This window comes from Cucurbita moschata, unplaced genomic scaffold, assembly GCF_002738365.1.
Source record: "Cucurbita moschata cultivar Rifu unplaced genomic scaffold, Cmos_1.0 Cmo_Scf00003, whole genome shotgun sequence".
Classification (NCBI taxonomy): Eukaryota; Viridiplantae; Streptophyta; class Magnoliopsida; order Cucurbitales; family Cucurbitaceae; genus Cucurbita; species Cucurbita moschata.
The window spans coordinates 4,134,224-4,154,740 of NW_019268519.1; the positions used below are offsets into that span (position 1 = coordinate 4,134,224).

A 20,517-nucleotide genomic window follows, 5' to 3' on the forward strand; every position below is an offset into this window, starting at 1 on the left:
TTTTTTTTTTTTTTTTTTTTTTTTTTGAGTTATGTTCATTCATGATGGGAATCACCATTTTCTTTTAACTCGTCTTTAAATTTTATTTAATTTATCAAACCAACTTTTACTAAGAAGAATGAAAGTCAATCGGGCAATAAAAGAACAGTGACACATAACACCAAAAGGAGTCAATTTTACAAAATCGGAGTCTAATCATTCACAATGAAAAATAAAGAAAAATAGAAACAGCCCTATTAACAAAGTCCAAAAGGGAGGTAGTGAAGCTAACAGTGATTTGAGCTGCTTTCAACAAAACCTCAACACTCCCGTGTTCCCCTCAAGCCACAAGCCAAAAGAATCCCAAAGAAAGCAACCTTCCATAAGAGCTTCCCTTTAACACAAAAAAGGGGGAAATATAGAGAGACCTTTTTTTCATCATGGCCTCTACAGTCCCTCTGAAGAATCCAAGCCAACCCAAAAGAAAGGTCCAAATTCGGACTTTTGGTCCTTTAGATGACTACCTTCCACTATCCATCTTCTAAGTCACTCTTTGGATTCAAAAAGAAGATAACTATAATATATAGTGGCAAGCATAGGACATCTCCTCTTTCATTTCTTTATAACTGGAAATTCACTTTTGACCAGGCTTTAGGGACATCCGACTGAGCACAAACCCTTCAGATGGATTATCTTGTGGTTTGTCCCTCTGGAAACTATTTTCGAAACAACACTCATTGTCTTTTTAACGGTGGAGCAAAAAACAATATGACGTCCTTCTCTTAAACTACTTTACAAAACTACTGTTCTACTTTTTCTTCTTCTTGTTTTTGGCATTTGAAACAATTCTTCATTTTTTTTAAGCCAAGAATTCTTCATTTGAAACAAAACTACTGTTCTATTTAAGCCAAGAATTGTTTCAACAAAAACAGGAGATTCTTCATTTTTTTTAAGCCAAGCCGCTTGCTTCCTTTTATTTTCCTCGTTTTTTTTAACTGGAGGAAAAGTTTTTTAAAAGAGGGAGGGAAACTAATGTACTAAGCAAGTCTAATTTTTTATTGTTTAATTCTTCCTTTTTCTACTTTAATGTTAAATCCTCTATAAAATAGTGGGTTAGTCTCTTTTATGGATCACTCTGAATCATAATTAAATCCTTTGAATTTAATTTCTAGGAGAATGCCATTTAGGCTAACACCACAAACAAAAACAAAAAAAAAGTTTACAGGACTAAGGATAAAAAAGAGAGCAATTTAAAAAGCCATATACCTGGAACATCATAACCAAAAATATCCATAAACGATGGAAACTATGATATAGATGAAGAAAAGTCCGGTGCTCAACAAATGAAGTTTTCCCTTGATGACGACTTCTACCAAGCATATTCTGAAAAAAGAAAATAGGAAAAGGAAAATTTATTATGAGCACATAACAACAAAAATATTCAAGTACTTGATATTTCATTGCTAATGTGCCATACTGAAACCATAATACCCAATACCATGTGGTTTTCCCCAATATATAATTCAATCAGGAAACCAAACATTCATTATGACACAATAAATTATCCATGTAAATGATAAATATCCACACAGAACAAAAAATTAAGAAACTAATTGTAAATTATGGAAGAATAAAAGTGATAGCATAAACGGGAAAGTATTCTTTTCCTAACAAGTACCATTTGTTAATCAGAATAACAAGTACCTTACGGAAGAGTAGGGTGAAAAGTGAATGGGAGAACAACCAAAGAGGGAGGTCTGTGACATAAAAATACAGGTAGAGGTATCAATTGAGAGGAAGCAAGGTCTAGAGAGGAAATCTTCATAGTCGCATAAAATAGGACTATGAAAAGTGGAGTGCTCAATCTGAGTAATCAAAAGGGTTTTATTATAATTGATGATAATGGTCTTTCGGTTGGGGAGGGGTTAATCCAAATGGGTAAATGATGAGGAAGAGAGGCTTTGGCTGGGATGGAAGGCTAACACAAAAGGGGTAGGATTGGATTAGTACGATTATTAAAAGACAAGGCAGGTTCAGGTACAATGTTGGGAGGTGCATACAAAAGCTGCATAAAAGTTGGCGTCAAGAGGAAGGGGGTTGCATGTTTAGATGGGAAATGGAAAGGCAAAGGTTAAACATGCTTTGGGAAGTAAGACTTCTGATGGGTCGATGCTTGAGCAGCTAGATGGTACAACTACTGCTTTTGGTAAGCGTGTGGGTCAACACTCACAAAGAAGGCAGACACGCCTGTGCACTCTGCATTTTTCCACTCACCATTGTCATCTGAGGCTTACAGGAATGCATTCTGGCCAAATAACCAATGAAATATTCCTCCACAGAGAAGGAATATCTCCCTATGAAATAGTTTATACTAAAATTTCCCTCATGAAAATTGACTGGACTAAACTCCAAAATTTAGCAAATTTGGAAATGTAAATTTTTATTACTGCACATAGGAGGTGAATTTAGTTTAATTTAACTACTTGTTCGGTACTTCCAAACAATACCACTAATCATAATCTTCTACAGTTGCATCTCTATAGACCTGGCCTAAAAGCCACAAAAGTCGAAATAAGGGCAAAGGGCGAGGGTAAGAAAGCCCAAAAGTAGCCCACTCAAACGAACCACCAATGGATTGATGTTTTTCTTAAGGTTGTTATGGTACTAAACTGTACATGCACACAGAAACCACCGGAAAAATTGCACATAGTAATCCACGGATTCTTCATGTTCAAGCATGTAACAGATTCAAAACCCTGAAAACCACCTGCTAAAGCAGACTTCCCACTACCAAATGTTTAAGAGAGCAATAATTTCATGTATGGAAGATTACAGAACAGAAAATATTGTCTTCACTCAAACCAGTCAGTACAACAAATAGTATAGAAATAACTCAGTACAAATGAGTTTTTTAGAAAAGAAAAAGAAAGAATCTTTTGACAAAATTAAACAAAGCATACAGACAACCTTTGACTTTGGTGTTGGCCTTTGGAAAAAAAATCTGCCTTTATGCCATGGCCAACTGAGTTCAAAGCATCGAAGCGACCTGATAAAAAAAAATGAGCAGCATTCCGAAATTTCATCAGTAAGAATTGTTCAAGACAATCAAACATACAGCATTTTGCAACTAACCAGAAATACTCGTTAAAATCATCATAGTTTCTCCATGAAGAATGTGGTGCACGCCCATTGTTATTGTTTTCAGCTTCCTGATTTTTTTTTTTTTTAACAAGAAACAGTATTTCATTGACATGAGAGAAGGAAGGAAAAACTTTAAGGATATAAGTTCCCAGCGGGAATGAAAGAGGACAAGACGAGAAGAAAAAAAACTACAAGAGGATAAAACAAGGAAAAACAACTAGCACAGCAAAACAAATCTGCAATAGACAACCCCTACTCCGGCTAAAAAATGCAGAAACTTCTTCTGAAGAAAAGTACAAAAAAGACGCAACAAAATCTGAGAAAGCAGATTCAAAAAAATGAAGCCAAGGAAAGATATTTGGTAAGGAACACCTCTTGCATTGATAGAATTATTAGACTAATGCAAGCCCTTAGAAACCTTCAAAACCCTCTAGAAATGCCAAGTAAGAATCCTATATGAGAATCTCTTAAGAAACCATCAAAAAGAAAATAAAACCTCCAGCAATACTCTCCGGTACACCCTGAATCATTTTTAAAAAGAAAACCAAGGACACAATTCAATTTCAACCATAATCAATTGTTAGTCAAGCAAAACTGCTTATTCTGAAAATAAAATTGGACCAAAATAACTTAAAAGCCCAATGCTTTGAAGCTTCCCATAACCTCTAAAAAGTCATATTCACAGAGAACTAAACAGAAAGAACTGAACTTTTATATGAGCTGAATGACATGAAATTTCACACATCTGAAGACTGAAAATCTCTGTAAGAGATGAAACTTTTTTAGGATTCAAGAGGATGTACTCTATTGGCAAATCTTCACCAACCTGATCATCCATAAACTTTGAAGAAGGTACATCTTCTTCCGAAACAACGAGAGCCAAAAATTGTGTAAGGACATCATTCTCGCAATGGATTTCGTGATTCATTTTTAATTCCTCACTACACTCATAAATGATTCAGCATCAGATTCAGATTCAATAAATGGTGAAGAATATGATGGAACATCTGAGAACCTGGAGGAAAGCTGCATATCTTTTTCCATAATTAAGGTTGAATCTAGAATGGAGAATGACGAATGAACAAAATTATGAGAGGGCTGACTGGATCAGAGAAACCAAAAGCTGTAGGCAAGCATCTCCCATAAAATCTGGATTAGCCTCTAAAATTTCTAAACTTGTTTTTTCCAGACCAATCTTATCCGATCCTAAAAAACACATTTAGTTACCAAAGAGAATGAGTTGTTACATTTAATGAGACAATAGAATTTGATGAATTTGGAAATAGCCAGACTGGTTTTTTCGTGTGTAAAATTTTGAATATGTGACTAGTTTGGTCTTTAATAACCTTTATTGTGGGTGTTCACATCAATTACTCAAAATCCAAATCACTTCCATAAAAAATGTGGTCCAATAAAACACGTAGAAAAAACACCTTTTGAAGATGGCAGTTGGTAATGCTTTGTGTTGGGATGGTCTAATGCAACATTATCACCAAAACAGAGATCAAATTTTCAAGTAAGCCTTCCTACAGTTCAATTTTTGTTGGGATGGATTCACAAGTATTTTTCTCTATGTTTAATACAACGGCTGAAAAATCAAGGAGATAATCATTTGAAAGGAAATGCTTACCAGACCACCCAAATGTTGCCCTATAACTTCAAAGAAAGAACATTCCCAATATGGCAATGGTAAATTAATTAAAGAGAATCATTCTCTTTAGCTTCTTATAAACTCAAAGTGGGAGGAATCACATCATTTTGGACAGACCATGGATTGAAAACACCGCGCTAGCTTTGCGATATCCACTTTTGTACAGACTCTCTCATTAAAAAGAAAAAAAACCACGATCCAACAAACGTGGAATGTCGTCAACAAATTCTTGGATTTGAAGTTCGGTAAGAATTTAAAGGATAACGAATTAAGCCTTAATCATGCACAGTGGTATAGTCAAACGAAAAAAACTCACTGACTTGGCTCCCCAGCGCTGAGGGGGTCTTCTCTACAAAATCCTTGATAATGGACATGGGGTAAAAAGTGGAAACAATAGATCCCACGCTAGCAAAGATAGTATGGAAAGGACATCACACTAAAAAGGTGAATTTCTTTCTTTGGGAAATAGCACATAAATGAAACATATTCCCAAAAAACTATCATCAATCTTTATCCAAGTCTTGTCATTCAATATTACATTTTCAACTCATCACTACCATTGAACCAAAAAAATGCAAACCAATCGACTTCCATAATGAAATCTTGATAAGAAAAACCTTCAAGAATATCACAATCTAGGATAGCTAATGGGTGGAAGGCTAAAAAAAGAGAAGGTAGACAACGACAAGGGGTACGAAGGTTGTAGTCAAGGGGTACGAAGGTTCTAGTCGATGACGAGGTGGTGGAAGAAAGAGAAAGAATAGAAAGGGGTACACTAACAAACCTAGAGAGGGTGACAGAGAACAGTCATGGAGTGGGCAAGGAACAATGGATGAAAAAGACACCAAGGGCTTAAATCAGGGCAGAGGGGGCTGAGGTTGGAGGTTAGAGCGGGGAGAGCGATTAAGGTTTAGGAAATGAAATGGAGGTGGTGCAAACAGGGTTTAGAAAAAGGACAGGAGGCAGCGTGAGAACAGACGTGGTAGGTGCAATGATAAAAACTATCGGAGAGCAGCATAGGAGTGAGGCAAAGCCCACAGTATGTGGTGTGGCATGGAAGTGGGAGGCCAGGTTGAGGTTTGAGATACATTCACTTGTACTCTTTCACTTGTACCCACAGAGACACATTCACTTGTACTCTTTAACAAGAATGGAAAAAATAAATCCCCTACTCTTTCTTTAAAAGCTTTAGGTGAGACAAGAATGTCAATGTTAAAATAAATCCTACTCTTTTCTTTAAAAGCTTTAGGTGAGACAAGAACTATACCGCAGCCATGACCTCATAAAGAGGAAAGATAACTTGATCAAGGAAAGAAACACCATCTTTAGACTCGCAACTCTTGGCTGGCTGCGCAATCCCATGCCTCAACATCTCATCCATTTCCCGGACCATCTGCATAGAAATTAAAGGTCTAAGGGTAAAATTATGAAGCTCATGGGAAAAGACCGAAAAAAAATTACAAAACCACGATTAGGAAGAAAGTGGAGAAAGCATACTTTTTCCCTCACTGGATTACTTACACTTATAAATAGAAAATTGGCAGCAAGTTTAAAAGATTATATGTGACGTTCTCTTCCAAATCAATTTTTATAATTTCATATTTCCTTTTTTTTTTTTTTTCTCCTTTCACATCCTTGTGAAGTTTGTACCTTATAAGCAATAGTCTATTTTCATTGCTTCAATAAAAAGTTTTGTTTCTTGTTCAAAATTAAATTTATGGGTCAAGTTGGTTTCACAATGGACTAAAAACAGGTTTGGATGGTATTGAACTACTATGAATATATCAAAATTTATTCAATAATTTCATCAATATTAATTACTTTTAAGCAGAGAATATATATAATAATTGGTTACCTTTTTTTACAATAGATGAAACTAATTAAGAAAATGAAAAGAGACTAATGCTTAAAAGACAAACCTCTACGAGGGAGTTATTGTTCTTAATTACTGTACAATAAGTAATGAATGTCAAAGGACCAATATTTTCACTATGTTTTCCATAACGTTTTGGATGAGTAACCTATAAGCGAAACCAACCCAACCAAATATTTTACAGTTAGATTGGCTTTGGACAAGGTTGTATGGGTGAGAATTTTTTATCCCAAAAAATTAGATTAGATTCAAAAAGTATCACATCCAAATCAAACCCCCCATGAACATAATTAGTAATTGAAGCCCTTGCAAGAAAATAAATGCTGAACATAATTTTCTTTCAAGCCTTATGTTGGATCAACTTAAAGATCCCAAAAAAATGAAAAAAAGAAAAATAAAGGTTGACATAGTTGAATATAATTACAAATGAAGTCCACAGTTACGTACATGGTGAAATATGTAGCATAAGCATTCTGGAAGGAATCTGACGTTGGCTGCTTCACCCCATATAAGAAAGTATAAGGAAATGAACAATAGCTTCTTTTCCTTGCTAACATCAGACAAGCTGTAAAACAATAGAACACTTTCAATAATTGTAGTCCTCCAAATAAAATTTTCTTCTAGGAGATATCAAAGTCATAAGTCCATGTTGAAAAATGAAAATATAGGATGAAACTAAATTCCATACAGAAAATAAAAAGAATAAGTTGGAAAAACCAAACCTGCTCCAAACAGGTTGAATGCATAAATATTCACACCATTTAGCGTAGTTTTCCAGAGACTTCTTAAATACACCCTCCACAGCAGCTTCATCCAATTTCTATAGCAACACAGAAAAATATCCTCAAATGAGAGCTCTAGCATATACAAGTACATTTCATATTTATGCTACAGTACATTAATTGTCGAGGATAATAGTTCAAGCTCCAAGGCTTCGAGCACAAAGCTTGGGGTGCTTATTGATTTGTGCAGTGAAAAGACATTTTTTTTTTTTTTTGGNGGGGGGGTGAGAAAGAAGGGAAAGATTGCTTGGCGTAAAGCCTGTATCTTTGATAAAATCTTTGATTGTTATAATTCTTTTCTTATCAACGCCAAATGGAAGAACTTTTTGTAGCAAAGATCTTTTATGTTCCTTACTCAAACCTCTAACATTGACATCCAACGTGATTTTGATGAACATCCAATGGGATTCAATCTAGTGAATCAAGCACCCATTATTGTAACTAATGAGTTAAGATCTATCCTTAATATATGGTTGATGAGAATGTTTTAACGCTCAACTAAAATCATGTTTTGAGTGATTTTGAGTGTTTGGAATAAAACTCAAAGTGCTTAAGATGATAAACATGTAGGGAGGTGAAGGTTGTTTGTCTAATATTGACTGGGCTTGATCAACTACTGTCATTTAACAGTAAAGATCTACTGGGCTTGTACTATAATGTGGTAAATCAATGGTCAAACTTAGCCATTCCCTACCACAAGGTGGTACAACTTGCCACCAACTCATGTACAAGTGCGCCCACATTGCATCCTCTTGGTCGCATTTGCACATCATGCCAGTACTATAAGAATGAGTTAAGAAGCCTTTTATTTTGAAGAACAGGAACAGCATGGCAAGCACACAGGTGACAGCCAGTGTGGATGGAACACATCAATCGTCAAAGACTCGTAGAGAGGTGCGGTGAGTCAATCTACATCGATCACTTGCCCCATTCCCTTATTTCTATCTAATCCATTATAGTCCTTGCATCACGATCTCTTCATCTAGTGTTTGCCTCTTTGGTCGTGATATTTCTTCTTCCTCCCTTTTTTGGCTGATAAACTCCAACATTCTCTTGCTACAACTTGAAAATAAAACAACTGGTCACCAATTTGTGTCAGAATCTTCTCAACTCCTCAATATGGCATCAACTGATATCCATTTTCCCCCAAGAAATGTTTCGTTGAGTTAAAATGTAAAATGTTCCTACTCTTAAAAACCTTGATGCCGAGATAGCGAGCAGTCTACTTAGAGAATAAACCAACAGAATGAAAACAAAGGGAGACGAAGTGTCACCTTGTTGAAGGAAGTTCATGGACAGAGAATTTGGGCCTTTACAATCAACCACTAGGATGAAAACAAAGGCAGACAATGAATCACCTTGTTGAAGACTACTCGATGCCAAGGTTTTTTCCCTATCCTTTCCATTAGTAATGATGTGGATGGTAAACAACCTCAGATCCAAGCTGATAGATTGTCTAGAATGGGGTCATGGATTCCAACCAAATATCAAATAAATAAAACCCTCCACAGGAATTAAAATACACATTATTGGCGAAGCTAACAGCAACAAGAGTTGACTGTTTGTTGAATATTTGTGAGATGAACCCAATATCATTTTTTGATTTTGATGCATACCTCCATCAGATAAATCCTCGAGAGGATTTTATTAGCAATCTCTAAATACCCTCCAAATGGTTGCCAATCCTTTGAAAAGTCCCTATACTCATTCGTAAATTACAAACCTTAATACATCCCCTTGGAAAGGAACTTTTGAATCACAATAGTAAGCCTATAAGCTCCCAGATTCAAACATAAGCGCATACCCATTGTATGCCATTTCCTCATGTAGCTTAAAATTCGAGCTCATACAAAGTCCTTTGCTAGATCCCAAACAAAGGATAGAACAACCTAAACAAAACTAAAATGATATAGAAATAAAAAATACAAAGAACTACACGATAAACCAACTAATTCAAGGTATTGGGTCATTCCTCTCTTGAGATCACTCAAGCCGTAATCCAACTAAACAATTGCCTACCCTTCTCCTTTCTCATTTCCTTTATTTAACAAACTACCATAACAACTTCTCTGCCAATAACTAACATACCCATTTTATAAGAAACTTTCTCAACAAGAATAAGCAAAAGGGCCACAGGGCATACCCATTTTATAAGAAACTTTCTCAATAAGAATAAGCAAAAGGGCGACAGGGTAAGGGCTGGGGTATGAGAGAGCCCCCACCCAACCAAACTACTTACACATAGCTTTCCAATAGATACGAATCAAAGGAAGTGGAGAAGTTATCCAAGAATTGATTATAGCCATGGCACCACCCGGATGCATTGAGTTGTACAAAATCCAAAAAGGAACCAAAAGGAAACAAACTTATCTTCTCAAATTCTTCTGTTTCGTTCCAGCCGCAAACTTCATAACACCGCTCTAGGGGCAAACTTCCACAAAATTCTGGCTTTACTTTTCAACTTGTGGCCCCTCAAAAACTCCTACAACTGGCCATCAACCCTATTCGGGAGACAAATTCACAACTCAAAAATACACACGAGTTCCCAGCAACAATTAGCAAAAGGACCCTGCAGGAAAATGTGATCCATAAACTCCTCACTACTTAAACATTGTGGGCAAATAAAAGGGCAAAAGGAGAGATTTAGACTCTTTTGAAGTCTCTCATGAGTATTCAAACTTCTGTGAGCCAACGACCATAAAAAAAATTTCACTTTCTTAGAAATTTCAAAATCCTGAACGAGCTTTGCCATAGAGCATTTAACATTGGTCTAGAAGCCGCCAAATGAAAGAAAAAGCCCGAGGGAACCAACAATCATCTAACCTTGTCTGCAACATTGCCCAAATGAAACTCCAATTTCTTTACCAACCAAACTTACTGTTGGAACGCCCTGTAAAAAATAACTCTCCTAATGTCATTCATAATCCTATTTTAATAGAACTCATATCATCTTCTAGAGCAAGCATGGCTTAGTTAGATTGAAAGGGCTCAACAAACAAAAGTCACTAACATGTAGTAGTAATTTCTTCAAAATCTCATAATAGTCATCGTGGAAGTGTTTTTATGAATTATTCCGTGCATTCCAAATCAATGGTGGCTACGACTAGTCAAAGGGAGCGTTGGTGAGAAGGTTTATCTTTCTCGTCTTTAAGGCTCCTTTTCAATGCTTCTTTGTAGGAAGTACTTTCACTAGTGCTAGACTTTTAGTGGTTGAGCCGTTTTTAACGACAACTTTCCCAAGCCTGGAGATTTCAACGTCTTTTTTTGTTGGAAATCTTCTCAAGCCTAACTTTTAGTGGTTGAGCCATTTTTATCAAGGGAAGTAAAAAGAGTCCAGGCTCTACAACTTTCTCAAGCCTGCCGATTTCAACACAATGTCCTTTTTTTGTTGAAAATCTTCTCAAGACTCAACCCTTAATGTATATTTGTAAGTATAGAACACCACAAGAGAAACTCTTGAGGCCAGAAGCTCTCCATCCTAGAACAAAATCAAGGCAAAAACCCCCAACAAACAAAAAACTATACCTTACCCCAAAAGAGTACTATCAAATCCCTTCTATTAGAAAAATTGGGCCACACATGCTGCTCTCACGAAACTAACTATATATTTCTTTTGTGCCCCCATCCTCTTTGCATACGTGAAATGTATGAATGGCCTCATATCTCTGGCAATACAATACGTGCAAAATAATTGAGAAGTGTAGAAGTATATGAACACATATTTCATTAAATATGTTATTGTCCTGCACACGTCATAATTTTCTACTAGTGGATGTGCATCCATGATACAACCATAACAAACCTTCTCAACTCGAATATTCTTTGAATTCAAAGTTTAATTTTATATCAAAAGTAGAAAAGTGACTGATGAAAGCAACAATTCAAGACGAAAGGAATGTGAAGTTCTTATTTCTCATTGAAGACCTCATTCATCAAGCTTTAGCATTGACAAAGCAAAAACCAACCACAAAGTTGATATCAAGTACCCAATCAACATATAATTAGCCAACTACAAAAACAATTATTTTAGGATATAAATAATCTTACATAAAATGATCTCATTGAAAGGTAATGGCTCAAATCACCAACCAAGGCAAACGCAAACAGCTCCAATTGTTAATGATTAAAAGTAAACAAAACTGTCCATCAATGTTCAATGATGAGAATAAGGACATACTGGTTCATTTTCTTCAGGAATACGAAGGCGAGACTGTTCATTGGCAAGTAGGTGCACTACATGCTCACGCTGGTTGGACACATTGTCTTTCTGAAGGCCATCAAAATTCAACATGAGACAATATAAATTGAAAATCTTAAAGAAATGACCAAGCCATCCAATTTCAATGTTGGACAAATTAAATTAAAAATCTAAAAAAAAACTAAGTAACTAAAAATGACCAATAGACCAAAACAGGGTAAATAAACATCAACCATCATGAATTGCAATTGTAAACAATATTAGAATGTGCCAAAGTCAGCATAACTCAACAGCAATTGGCATCTACTTTTTCCTTGAGGTTGGAGATTCAAATCTTCATACCCCATTTGTTGTGTACTAAAAAAATAATATTAGATTCCTTGCTGCTTTAAAAAAATATTCCTTGCAAATAAACACAAATAGTAGACACAGAGAATTTTGACCTTATGATAAAATCAAAATGATTTTTTTTCTTTAAAAAAAAAAAAGCTCTCGCATTAGTTAGGTAAAGAAAAACTCCAACTAAAAGATCAAAAGGAACTACAAATAATGAAGTATAGCTACAGAGAAACAGAAAGCCAAATCGAAGGTGAGCTTTGGAATTTAGCCATTATTTTTACAAGAAACCAAAAGGTGGCGCATGCAGAAAAAAGAAAAAAAAAAAAACAGCCCAAAGAACAAAGCTTAACAACAAGTAAAAGGGAAAACAAAACTATAAAAGAAAATTACAAGAGCTCAAAAAACAGAAAGAACTGAGAATCAAAGTTCAAAGGCCGCACTGTGGGCCAAAAATACAAAAGAACTGGTATTTCAAAAAATGAGCTCAAAGAAGAATCTTATATTACAACATCCACAAAACAGATGAATTAGTACCATAAGATTTCAAACTTGGATCAGTATTCCTTAGGAGCCATTAAGGTGTATTTTTAAAAAAATTATAAAAATATTATGCAAATTAATCTTTTAAAACAGAAAAATATCTTTTGTTCATAGTGTTCTTTTTATGTTCACTTCTTCTATATAGTGATCTAAAAACATAACAAATCTATATATGAGAAAACAAAGTACCTACTAAATGAGTTTCTTACAAGAAGAAGAAAGAGAAACTTTTAAACCCGATTCCCAATTAGAACCTTATGAAACAAAACAAAAACCCTCAGGAGAACACTTAACCTTATTTTAAAACCCTGATCAACACATAAGGTGAGGAATGAAAACTAGAATCACGTGTTGATAGTCAAATCCATTAATATAACTCTTAAATAATCGCAAATACATATATTACAAGTATTAAAACATAGAAACCCAGTAACAAACTATACAAACAGGGGACGGGATTGAATTGTATACAACCACCAACATAGAAGTCCAAACCTGAAATCCAAAAATGAAGTGTAGAAAGTCAAATATATCAGGACTCCTAGTCTCCGGAAAAGAAAATTCTGCAGGCAACTTTGGAAGGCCACTGAAATATTTTAAAGCTGACACTGCTGCTTGCACCTAAACATAAAGTTCAGTTTCAAGGTAAATAACTGAAGAAATGGATAAACTTTCACATTCTAAACAAGAAAATTGTAATCTAAAAGACCTCAGCCATGGACCCAATAGCATTTGTCGTAGAAGGAGCATCTAATGGAATAATATTATAAGCAATTAAGTCTTCTGTCATTGCAGCATCCGATTCCATGAGTCTTTTCATCTGCAAGAAAAGGAAATCATGTATAAGAAGAGACGCAAAACTCAAAATTTATTTTTTCAAACAAAGACAACAAATAACTTCATTACAGAAAAATGTTACGGCAATTCCACTTCGTTCAAAATCCCTATTTCTTGATAATGCATCTACAAACAAACAGCCCATGTCAAATGCCTTTACTGAGCCAATTTAAAGCACCAACCCTTTAGTTTTTCCTTATTTTTCCAGTCATCCACTACTTCACTGTCAATTGTATAACTTTTATCATATGACCAGGAGTTTTTCAACAAAGTCGGCCTTCCTTAGTTAAGAATTACCATAGAAGACTGATTGATATAAACTGATCACTTGTTCATACATTGCCCCTTTTCTTATAAGATCAGCTGGACCTTCATGTAATAAGGTAGGCTTCAGCTGGACCTTCAAAGTTCTAAAATAAGGGTTTTGATTGCATTGGACCAAATAAGGGAGGGCTTCGAAGACAAAGAATGCCCTATGAGAAGCTGAAATACATTTTCTATCAAAATTGACAAAAACACCCCATGCACCTTGAACAGGGAGAATAAATTAAACCAACAACGCAAAGAATATGACAGCCGAAAAGAAGATGGTTAAGATAATCCACATCTTTAAAACAAAGTAGACACACAAATGGTATAAGAGAAAAGAAAGGAAAATTCCTCTGTGAAACCTCTGAAGTATTTAAGGCTCCCATTAAGAACAATTCAAAGAAGAATATCAACTTTCTCAAAGCTCTTAGTATTCCAAGTTTTCCAAATGTTCAAAATGTTGGGCCTATTTCCATCTCCCAAATGCTGTGGATAGTTAGTTGTCGGAAGCTTTGTTGGGAAATAGGAGGGAAAGCTAAGATCCTTTAGTTCGCTGCCGTGAGAACTACCCCTTGGTTAATTTGAAAAAAGAGTGATCTTTGAGTCTTTGAGGATAACAAGTCAACAAACTTTTCTCCATTTTTCTTTTTTTTTTTTTTTTTTTTTTTTTTTTTTTGTACATAGAATACTGAATTTGGCTCGAGTGCAGACAGACAATTCATTTTGCAATTAGACTTTTTATGACTCATAGTCAGTAACATCCATTTGTCCAATTTTGGCTAATATCGAAGGCCATGGGTCAGTTAAGTTATTTGTTTAGCCCCAAATTTCATGTAATAAGGTAGGCTTCATGCATGGAGGGCCTTTCCACGAAGAAGTTATTGCAAGTTCTTTTGCTAGAAGAGCATTTACTGGATGCTTCGCAAAACAAGAGCTAGTGGTTGAAGAGCTAGTGGTTGAGGAGCTAGTAGTGATGAGAGGAGGTTTTAAATTTTCATGAACCATTTTTGTTCAAGCCCCGATTGACAGCAGCTAGCTATAGTTTGGCACTGTTTCATTCTTCGGAAGAAATTTTGTGCCTCCTCATAAGGAATAGACTATTCCCCCTTTGCCCTCTTTGAGTATTGAAGAGAACAGACCTCTTCTTGAAGTTCCCTTCCCATGCCTTACGTTAGTGTTCTTTTTCGGATTTGTGTTTAATTTAGGATATGTTCTTTGTCTGTTTTATTTATGCTTCTCTCCTGGTGAAGTTTGTATCCTTTGAACATTAATCTCTTGTTATCTATTCAATGAAAACTTTTGTTTCTTGTTCAAAAAAAAAATCATCCACTGGGCATTCAAATAGTCAGTCTTCTATCATGAATGTATTGGATGACTTTGATAATGAAGTCCTCTACCATGAATATGTTGGTCGACTTTGATAATGAATCATGAGTTAAAATAGTCTTGAATTATTTTTTTTAATCAAGAAACAAAACTTTTCATTATTGTATAAGAAGAGACTAGTGTTCAAAGGATACAATCTCCACGAGGAAGAGAACAAAAATTAAAAAGTATCACAAAGAACATCTCCCAGATTAAACATAACTCCTGAAAAACACAAGCAAAAAAGGCCTATTCTGTTCGATACACAAAATGCGCAGAGGCATTATTCTTCTCTCCACGAGGGTGCAAAATTTTCTTCCAAAGAGGAATTAATATATGCTAACTTACAACCAACTACTAATAATACTTAAGTTAGGAATTAATATATGCTAACTTCATGTATTTTTAAAAGCTCCCCAACCACAAGGTCATCTTGCAAAGCATCTTTCTTTTAAATGCTTTAAAACCACAAGCTATTCTTGCAAAGCATCTTTTAAATGTCAGACATGCAAAGAACTTGCAATTACTTCGGTGTGGAAAAGCCCTTCGTGCATAAAACCTAACATACTAAACATAATTTTAGGCTTAACAAATGATCTGAATGACTCATGGACTTCAATATTATTCTTGAATTAGAAATTCCTCTCCTAACCAATCATTTGCAAAATGAAGATATTATTGAGGTTTTGTTTTAAACTTCTTCGTTCCTTATTCAAAAAGGAAAAATTGATTAATGCTTCAGCAAAGAAACATATTTCTGATATGGGGGTTTCAAAAAGCCCTAATAACAACAATGATCTTTCTTCAGGAAAAAGGAAATTTTCTCCCTTTCTTAAACTTTGTGGTCTTCAAGTTCATGAAATTATTCTACATGAGATGCAAATGTCACGGTAATGGTCTAATTTAGGAGTTTTGGCTATGATCATTCTCTCCTCTTGGTTTCTTAATGATGAGCATTCCGTGGTATTCAAGAAGTTGTACTGTTTGCGCCAAAAGATGCTTATATTAGGTGTCCAATCTTCATCTGTCTATCTTTTCAATTCAGCCAGCAACTTCACTCTCATTGCCACATGATTTTGAAGATATATTACGACTCTCTCTATCTTTTGGAGTAAGGTGCTATCAGGTCTTCTTGGTTCATCCAGTTGGCCCACTATTGGAAGCAATTCTCGTATTCCTAGCAGTTTTTTGGATCAGCATATATATAGCTTAATGGAGAGTAAACTTTTGCTTACTTATTTTAAGGTTTAGCCTATGGGTTTCCTCAAGCCTTCAATGGATGATCTTTTTTCATATTCTGTTAAAGGGGAAGAAAATAGATGTTTTGTTTGGTCACTTCTGTTGGTGTGTTTGGAAGCAACATTTTTTTGAGTTTTCTTGTCTCAAGACAGCGGTTTTTAGCACCCTCAACAGTTTACTAGAACTTGTGTTTGAAAAGGCATCAAAGAATCTTTGCAAGCAAGCTTCTTCTTTGGCTAGACCATTTTGAATCGGCTTGATTAAACGCTTCACCTTGATATCACTATCCTAGCCTTTGTTAGTTTTTTTCTTTTTTCAGGATATTGTATTTAAATTGGGATGATTTTATCGGTGTAATTCTTAGTTTTTGGTTTCACTCCCTAGTGAAGTTTGTATCTTTTGAGCATTAGTTATTTTTTCATTGATTTATTTTATCAATGAAAAGTTTCATTGGTTAAGAAAAGATAGCTCATAAGAAACAAGTTACAAATAATGGATATTAAAATACTTTGCACCAACAATTTTGATATACAAGTACAAGATAATTGTAAGGCCAACCTCTTCAGGGATTGCATCACTGAGTTGCTCCAGTACCATTGCTAATACTTTCAGGGTTGCGAATACTTTTTTCCGCTTCAATGTTTTTCGTTCCAACCTTAAAATTAAATGAAAAAAATCATTACCTGTCCATGATTCAAGATGATTAACTACTCACAGGAATAATTTAGGTCATAAGTGAGCCAAGAACCAACGTATACAAAATAAACCAATAAAGTTTTAGGGGTTGTTTAGATATATTTCCTAAAATTAGTTTTCATAGACATCTGTATTCTTTAAAAAAAAAAGTTGGATAAGAAACAAATAACCATGTATTAAACATCAAACGGAAAATAACCTAAGGAGTATAAGAAAAGCAGAAAATGCTTTTAAATATTAACCAACAAATAATTGATAGGTTGCTTCCCGGCTCTATGTTTGGAAATTAGTGTTAAAGGTTTTATATTGCAACTTTACACTGAAAAGTCTTTTTAACATAGAGAGAGAGAGAAAAAAGATCTAAGGTTTAGCAGAAGTTGAAAAGGCACTTGGGCTCGCTCTTTCCACTCTCCTCCTAAACCTTCCCCTCCAAAGCCCTAGTCCCCCCACCGATCAGTAACAGATTGCAGACCAATCCAACCGGCCACCTTCGATCTCTGTTCCCCATTGTTTCTGTCAGATACATGCCAGTTGTCTACCTCACAGTTTTGTCACCCTTTAATTCTGTCTCGCCATTGTCTTCTTTTAACCTTAGCCACCCCTCTTCCCTTTCACTTTTGCTTGACATTGTTCAGCCGTACTCTCCCCTAGTTTTCCTCTTTAAACCCTAGTCACCCCTTCATATCGGTTCCTTCAGTCTTTTTTCGCACACTTTGATCGTTGCTTCCCATCTCTTTTTTTTTTTCTTTTCTTTTTTTTTTTTTTTTCCCCCTTTGTTTCTCTTCCTCCTGTCACCAAGCCCATCCTTCTCCCTCCAACCCTTTCTCCTCTGCTGCCTAGCCATTTCCAAGGAGGTGATGAGATGTCGTATCCGTAACCTTTAGTTTTGCATCTGCTATGAAAATGACATGGGTTTTATCGAAGACAAGAACAAGCTGAAAATTACCCTCTCTATCTCTAATGTGTTTTGGATTAAAAACTTTCTACGTGAACCGTTGCAAAATTCTTTGCACACATTTTTTCGTAAGCAAGTCAAGGAAATCTCCAAGACTATCCATTCGGCCAAGTTTAGATCTCCACAAAGAAGGAAACTTGAATGTGTAGTACTCGTTAGTGTTGAAATAAAAGATGTAGTTTTCAGAAAAAATGATAAGAAATTATATCTTAGAAGTTAAAAGAAAAATCAGCACTCATCTTTCATCTTTACAAATCATGTTAAAGAAGGAGAAATATTGCAGTCGGGCTAGTCAACAATACTCAACTCCGCACAAGTTATGCAGAAGACATACCCAAAAAAAAAAAAGAGAGAGAGAGATGCTTCTACATTTTTTGCGAGGAAAGAAAAAGAAGTAGAAATGAACTTCAATTCTATCTTGGTGGGTTTCCAGATTGCTATTCCACAACTCTTGGAAGGGCAGTTAAAATGCACTAGAGGTTATTTTCAACTCAACATTTCTGCTAATCCTTTCATGGCAGATAAGGCATAAAAATTGAGTGTTGATTTTTCTGATTTGCAGTATGATGGGGTGAAGCAAATTGGAAATTTTCAACTGAAATTTGAGAAATGGTTCCAAGAAGAACACACTCATCCAAAGCTTATTGAAGGATACGGTGGCTAGATTTCTTTGAAGAATTTACCTTTATCATATAAGAAACGTTCTAGTTTTGAACCAATTGTTCAGCATTTTGGAGGTTTGGTCAATATATTTTTCCAAAGTCTTAATTTCATTGATCGTACATCTCCTAGAATTGAAGTTAGGAAATATATTTGTGGTTTCATTACATCTGAGTTAGAGGTAACAAATGAAAAGTCCGTTCAAGTTATGATGGATGAAGGTTTTACTTTTCCGTCTGAGGATTTTATGCCAAAGATGTAGAGTTGAATCCTACTCCTTTGCAGGATCAGATGTAGAAGTCGGATGGCCTTTTTCTTCAAGATGACCTTCAGGTTATGCAATACTCAATAGATAATGTTCGGTCTTCCTAGTCGTCTATTCAGGTTCTCATCATTTCCAAACCTACACTTCATGTCTCTAAAATAAAAAAATAAATTACTCAAGACTCCCCTTTCCATAATACTTGAAAGAAAGACTGCTATGATATCCCTAAAAGCTCAGAGATTAATTCAGAAATTTTAGAAGGAATGTGTTCGGCTTCTCACTTCCTCTCAGAATTTTTGGAAGATTACGTAGATGCTTATTTGGGTGGTTTGGAGTTTAGTGTGGTTGGGCATATTTGAGCTGGTTCTCAGTTAGATCTTTTCTCTCCTTGTCAGAATTTGACTTACGATCTGGTGTGCATAAATGATTGTTCTCAATTGTCAAATCTCTTCCTTCCTCCATAAATCCCTTTTTCTTGGAGCCCAACATTTTTGGCCTTTATTTTGATATTTTTATAGGATAATTATTTTAAACTCTTTGTTGAAGAGGATTTAGTACTACAAGGATTCTTATTTATATACTTATTTGTAATCTTTTCTACTTGGTTTGTATCTTTTGAGCATTAGTCTCTTTTCATTATTTTCATTATTTCAATGAAAAATTTTCGTTTTTGTTTCCAAAAAAAGGTGAAAATGCACAATGCAATAATAAGAGGAAACAAAAAAAGTTCTAAAAAAAGGAATAAGCTCTTATTGAGCCTCATAAATATTAAACGTCGATCCAAACCATTGAAAATCCAGAACCCTCCAATAAGAATACATAATGCATGGAACTTAAGTTCCATGCTAGTCCTTGCGAAACTTTTACAGTGACTTGCCTCCACAAATCATTCCATTACAAAGAGAAACAACATTTAATGTCACTAAATTCATTTAATGTCATTAAATTCATTTAATTTCATAAATTGCTTGACCCATATGAATAAACTGATGTGAACTATTAAATTTTATAAAATTGAAACCTGGACACCGCAATAGTCACATCGGGATTATTTATATAAAAAAAATTAATAGAAGACCAGAATGTCTTGTGATATTTGAAAAGTTACAACCAAAAGAATAAAAGTATCCTTTTCAAAGTAACGGTATTATTATAAAATTTAAGAGCCAACATATTATGAATGTAAAGGTTGTGAGATGCTTGAAACATTCAAGAAAGCAAGAGTAACTAATAAAAGTCATTATGAAGGATGAAAAGAGGTAACTACTTTTGTTTATGAACTTACTCTCCAAGGTTACCACTGAAAGCACCAGATTCCCTCAATTTCATTTCATCTTCCCGAAGCTTATCTACATTATTTTTCTCTCGGTATAGTCTGTAGAACTCTTGTAACCGAGTAACGTCCTGCCTTCTATCTATTATTCCACCCTCCCTCTTGGCTAGCTTTTGCTGAAATATATCTCTCAAACAATCAAGAATTAGATATAAAAGTCAAAAGTGCAAAGAAGTAGATGGCTCAAATTCTCAAACAATATAAAGTAAGAGCATATTTTTTTTGGGAAAAAAATGCTTGGATGGTGACAAGAAATCTAACCCCCACAGATCAACCCAATACTCAAAAAAAAAAAAAAAAAAAAAAAAAAAAAAAAAAAAAAAAAAAAAAAAAAAAAAAAAAAAAAAAAAAAAAA

General features: G+C 34.9%; 1 protein-coding gene across 1 annotated transcript in view; it reads right to left on the reverse strand.

Moving 5' to 3' along the window:
- The window catches only part of LOC111436119 (callose synthase 9-like), a 44,930-nt gene that overhangs the window by 19,939 nt on the left and 4,474 nt on the right, over positions 1-20,517 (reverse strand). The window contains 11 exon segments of the mRNA XM_023073806.1: positions 1,246-1,362; positions 2,947-3,025; positions 3,112-3,188; positions 6,039-6,164; positions 7,092-7,209; positions 7,367-7,464; positions 11,604-11,693; positions 12,999-13,124; positions 13,213-13,323; positions 16,812-16,908; positions 20,115-20,278. Coding sequence (XP_022929574.1) covers positions 1,246-1,362; positions 2,947-3,025; positions 3,112-3,188; positions 6,039-6,164; positions 7,092-7,209; positions 7,367-7,464; positions 11,604-11,693; positions 12,999-13,124; positions 13,213-13,323; positions 16,812-16,908; positions 20,115-20,278 — 1,203 coding nt within the window.